The 3,553-nt window shown below is 51.3% G+C and overlaps 1 protein-coding gene across 1 annotated transcript; it reads left to right on the top strand.

The window, feature by feature from the left end:
- The first annotated feature begins 2,011 nt into the window (after nt 1-2,011).
- On the top strand, nt 2,012-2,827 carry LOC136531054 (AT-hook motif nuclear-localized protein 27-like). The gene has a single exon (XM_066523775.1). It carries the CDS (start codon nt 2,012-2,014, stop codon nt 2,825-2,827), a length of 816 nt encoding a protein of 271 aa, XP_066379872.1.
- The last annotated feature ends 726 nt before the right edge of the window (nt 2,828-3,553 follow it).

The following is a 3,553-nucleotide window of genomic DNA, read 5'->3' as shown; positions in this document are numbered from 1 at the left end:
CCTGTCACTGAAAGTCTCCCTAACCGAAGGCCAAAGATAGCCTTCACGTCCTACATGGTCAAGGTCATCTCACTGCAAGGTAGGTGGAACGTGTGGGTCTTAGACCTCCACCTGTTATAAGAATAGAACGACTGTTAGTTACATCAAATTTGTTATAAGAATATTTACGTACAATGAAGACACTCGCACCTGTCTACAGCTGCAGTAAGTAGTGCTAGGTCAAGGGGCAGAAGACCGTAGTTGACATCACGGACAAACTCGAGAAAGCCAGCACGCCGTATGTACGACGCGTAACGCTCGTCCCACTGGTGCGCCCTGGTGTACGTGCAGGGCCTCAAAGGAGGCAAGGACACCTCTGCGTCGGTGTCAGTCAAGAAGTGTGCTCGGTGCGGGTCGTCGTACTCCACCTCAAGAAGGAGGTATAACTGGTGCTGCGTGGGAGGGTCCATCCTATTATAAATTGACAAACAAAGGGTTAGAGTATTTAAATTAACAATATTCAAATTAACATTATGTAGCATTGTAAAATTTGAACTACTTATTGTGCAATATGAACACAATATGAAAGCACATGTATATATTCAAAGTAATATTAACAGACATATTAAACAACTTCACTAGACAAATAAGCAACTTCTATGTATAGCTGTTCAGACACAAAACAACTAGAAGATGCCATAACTGTATTTGCTATATAGCATTCCTTTCTTTTTCATTGCACTGTTGATTTACAGTATATAATTTACACAATCTATAATTGGGGAGATGCCATAACTGTATTAGCTATATAGCTTTCCTTTATTTCCTCTCATGATAGCCCGTTTCCATCCACCAGAAGCGACGACCTTTCCCCACTCGCTCCCCACATTTAAGCATTTACGCCCAACTTAAAATTACAAATTAAAGCCATGGCTTCGCGCTAGCGAGTACGCTAAAAGCTTCTTTGTCAACTTTAGAATAAAAACGAATACGGATAATATGGAAAGCTATTCACGGCACCGCGCTAATGAGTATGCTAGAGGTTCCGTTACTAACTATTACACGAAAACGGATGAATGTATCTATGGCCGGATGAACATATCTATGGACAATTTAGGAAAACAAAACCGTGGTTTCGTGCTGCTGAGTATGCTAAAAGCTTCTTTGCTAACTTGAAAATAAAAATAGATTCAAATAATATAAAAAGATAGCCATAGCCCCACGATAATAATATATATACTAGAAGCTTCTTTGCCAACTCTAAAACGAAAGGTGAAGAATATATTTTACAAAAGAAATTTAACGAAATATACACATAGAATTCATTACACAAGAGACTGTTGATATCCCTAACAAATACTTATATGAATTTTACAAAATCTTGCTAAATTTTACAAATACCTATGTGCGTGGCCGGAGGGCGTGGCGGGCGATCGAAGGGGTGGCGTGCCGATGTGCGGGCGCGACGGGTGGGCGGGCGGTCGACCGACGGGGCAGGCGGGCTGGCGGGCGCGGCGGCGGGCAGGCAGACAGAGGGAGAGCAGCTCGTGGACGATATTTACTTGAGACTACCGTGCCGTTAGGGATGGCATGGCACCGTCGTGCTAAGATCGGTGGCGCGGCAGAACCTGCCATGTCACCGGTCAACACTCCAGTCGTCGCCACATTATCCTCTCGTCGCGCCACCATGCATGCATGCGGCACAGGTGTTTCACCGCGTTAGAAAAATAGACGCGACAAAAATGTTAGTTTAAAAATAAATAAAACAATGGTAGATTTAAAATTAGTTTAAAAAATGTTAAAAATAAAATAAAATCACCTGGTACAAAGCACTGCTCACCTCCCCGCAGACCCCGCTCTCTCTCTCTCTCCCCCCAGCTGCTACCTCTCTCTCCCCCCAGCTGCTCCCTATATCTTATTCGTCTAGTCGAGATCCAGGAAGAGGAGGCAAGAAGGCAGGAAGCTTTGGAGGAGCTATAGGAACACTGTAGATCCAGCCAGTGGCAGATTTGGAGGGAGGGAGGGTACGTGCATGGCCAGCAGCAAGTGGTGGGAGCAGGCGGCACTGGACTTCCCGCCGCCGCAGCAGCACCAGGCGGTGCCCATGCCGCCGGCGCTAGCCACGGCGCCAGCTCCCCCGGCGCCAGCCGGTGCCGCGGGGGCCCCGCCCGAGGGCGGCAAGCAGCAGCAAGCAGCGGGCGCGGCGGGGGCCATCGTGCCGCTGCGTCGGCCGCGGGGCCGGCCGCTGGGGTCCAAGAACAAGCCGAAGCCGCCGGTGATCATCACGCGGGACAGCCCCGACGCGCTCCACTCGCACGTGCTCGAGGTGGCGCCGGGCGCCGACGTGTCGGCGTGCGTGGCGGAGTACGCGCGCCGCCGGGGCCGCGGCGTCTGCGTCCTGGGCGCGTCGGGCGCGGTCGGGGACGTGGCCGTGCGCGGCGCCGCGGCGCCGCTCCGAGGCCGGTTCGAGCTCCTCTCCGTCACGGGCACCGTGCTGCCTCCGCCGGCCCCGCCCGAGGCGTCGGGCCTCGCCGTGCTCGTCTCCGCCGGCCAGGGCCAGGTCCTCGGCGGCTGCGTCGTGGGGCCCCTCGTCGCCGCCGGGCCCGTCACCATCTTCGCCGCCACCTTCGCCAACGCGGTCTACGAGCGCCTCCCGCTCGCCGATGCCCCCGAGCCCCTCGACGTCAAGCCCGACCTCTCCACCACCGCTACCTCGGCTGGTGGGCAAGATGTGCAGCAGCCACAGCTGCCAATGGGGCCCTCCCATCAGCAACCTCCGGCGGGCATGGGCGCGGGCAGCTACGCTGACCACCGCTCGCCGCCGTACCCGTGGGGAGGCGGCGTATGAGATGAGCGCGCAACCGATGCATCATCCTTCACGGCGGCGTTCTTGGTTTTCTTGGTCCTAACATTAACTAGAGAACTAGGTTTTGTCAAGGTAATTGTTGGGCTGGTACTGGTATTACATGCAGCATGCATGGAATTGATTCATTGGAGCCCTTCTTGGGCTCCTGTAATTTCCTTCTCCTTCGATTTGTGATTTTGTTGTGGGAAAATGGAGTGATTTGGCCACAGGGAGCCAAACAATTTGGTGCATGGAGCATTAGATCAGCATGCTGGTGCTTGCAAATTACTCTAGCAAATACAGCAGGTAGGCTGGCTGGAGCCAAGTGTTTTAATTGTGTGGGCTAGCTGTGTGGTTAAATGAGGTGAGTGTTCTTGTTCAATGGAGACTGGTATTTAGGGCGAGTCAACGAAACACACTTACCACTACATCACATTTCTTCTCTTTTGATTTGGCAACGCTAGCTGTCTACATGTGATTAATGCACTCATGAGAAAACTGAGATTCCGTTGCTAAATTATGCTGCTGTGTCACTACTCGCTGGCTAGCCTGATACACCGATTTAATTTCATTTGATCTTTCTTTTATTCTAGTGTACATACTCCATCTTTTGACATGCTTCGTTCTCCAAACTTCATGATAATTTGGTTTTGCTTTTGCTTTTAAATCCATCGCTTCCACTTTGCCATGCTCTATCCCACTTTATTATCCACGGTACAATGCACTTTC

The sequence above is a fragment of the Miscanthus floridulus genome, unplaced genomic scaffold (genome assembly GCF_019320115.1).
Source record: "Miscanthus floridulus cultivar M001 unplaced genomic scaffold, ASM1932011v1 fs_268_1_2, whole genome shotgun sequence".
NCBI classification, from domain to species: Eukaryota; Viridiplantae; Streptophyta; class Magnoliopsida; order Poales; family Poaceae; genus Miscanthus; species Miscanthus floridulus.
This window is presented reverse-complemented; position numbering and strand designations above follow the sequence as displayed.

Bases quoted from the DNA above. Each gene is read 5' to 3' on its own strand.
- LOC136531054 (XM_066523775.1), top strand. From the start codon at position 2,012: ATGGCCAGCAGCAAGTGGTGGGAGCAGGCGGCACTGGACTTCCCGCCG.